Source organism: Pseudomyrmex gracilis, unplaced genomic scaffold (genome assembly GCF_002006095.1).
Source record: "Pseudomyrmex gracilis isolate BER0280 unplaced genomic scaffold, ASM200609v1 scaffold_90, whole genome shotgun sequence".
Lineage (NCBI taxonomy): Eukaryota > Metazoa > Arthropoda > Insecta > Hymenoptera > Formicidae > Pseudomyrmex > Pseudomyrmex gracilis.
Window position 1 is genome coordinate 509,353 of NW_018020674.1, and position 1,058 is coordinate 510,410.

General features: G+C 47.5%; 1 protein-coding gene across 8 annotated transcripts in view; it reads left to right on the forward strand.

The window, feature by feature from the left end:
* The window catches only part of LOC109855484 (rho GTPase-activating protein 100F), a 64,073-nt gene extending 63,021 nt beyond the window's left edge, over positions 1 to 1,052 (forward strand). For 5 of the 8 annotated variants that reach the window (XM_020429783.1, XM_020429781.1, XM_020429785.1 and 2 more), the window contains one exon: positions 653 to 1,052. In XM_020429783.1, the coding sequence (XP_020285372.1) occupies positions 653 to 1,033 (381 nt within the window). In that variant the 3' untranslated portion in view covers positions 1,034 to 1,052. The remainder of the gene's footprint in view (positions 1 to 652) is intronic. The other 3 variants (XM_020429787.1, XM_020429788.1, XM_020429789.1) reach the window with 2 other exon arrangements.
* The last annotated feature ends 6 nt before the right edge of the window (positions 1,053 to 1,058 follow it).

Below are 1,058 nucleotides of genomic sequence, written 5' to 3' on the forward strand. Positions count from 1 at the left end.
AAAAAAAAAAAAAAAAAACGACGATTCTTTCTCTAGTCGAGAGCAAACGTACTAGTCGGAGAACGAGGACTGTGAACGCTTCGTATACGCGGCTTTGATACGCCGAAGAGAAGAAGAACGAATCGCGCGCGGGGAAGAACAGCTTTACTCGTTTTTATTTCGGATAATTATTAAAATAACGTTCTAATAAATAGTAGAGAGAGAAAAAACGCAGTTCGGGGGTGAAAAATTCCGAGGAAGGTCTTTCTCGGTCCGCGTTGCACGGTGCTAACACTCGAGAGTGTCCAATACGTATATAGGAATATTCGTTCGATACTTTGAGCTATCGGCTCTGACGATTGAGTTTAGTCAATTGTGTTGTTGGAGAAGCTCCTATTAAAGATGAACGAGAAAGTAGCTAAAAAACAAAATAAAAAATAAAAAAGAAGCGAAGGGAGAAGATGTGGCTTAGCTCTTGTTACCAGATCGTTCCAAGGAGCCGTTACGTTAGCGAAATTAAAAAAAAAAAAAAAAAAAGTTTTTCTGTCCAAAGCGCGTGTCTGATCAGTAATTTCGTGTGTGCCGAGATCTCCAACCACCGAGAGTGAATTGTCGAGAGCATCGACTAACCGACGCACCTTGACGTGGTGGGTCCATTTTTCTGTTCGCGCAGGTGATAGTCTTGTCTCCCGGTTCACCTAGCAGCGAGGAATCCGAGGCCTCGCCGGAGCCAATTAACAAGAGCCTCTTGAGCAATCTGGGATACGAGAAGAGCAACGAGACGACGACGACGACGACGACGACGATGATGATGATGACGATGACGACGACGGCGACGACGACGGCGACGACGACGACGACAACGACGAGCGTAACATCGGGCGGGGTCAACAACGCAGGCGCCGGCGGTACCATCGAGCAGGTAACGCCGACGAGCAGCGTCGATACCGAAGAGGGCAATCCTCAACATCCCGAGGAAGGCGAGAAGGGCGTCGAGGGTGACGTCGAGGCGAGCGACGACGATCGACATCACATAATAACAAAGGCGCACTAACCGGGTGAAAAAAAAAAAAAAAAAA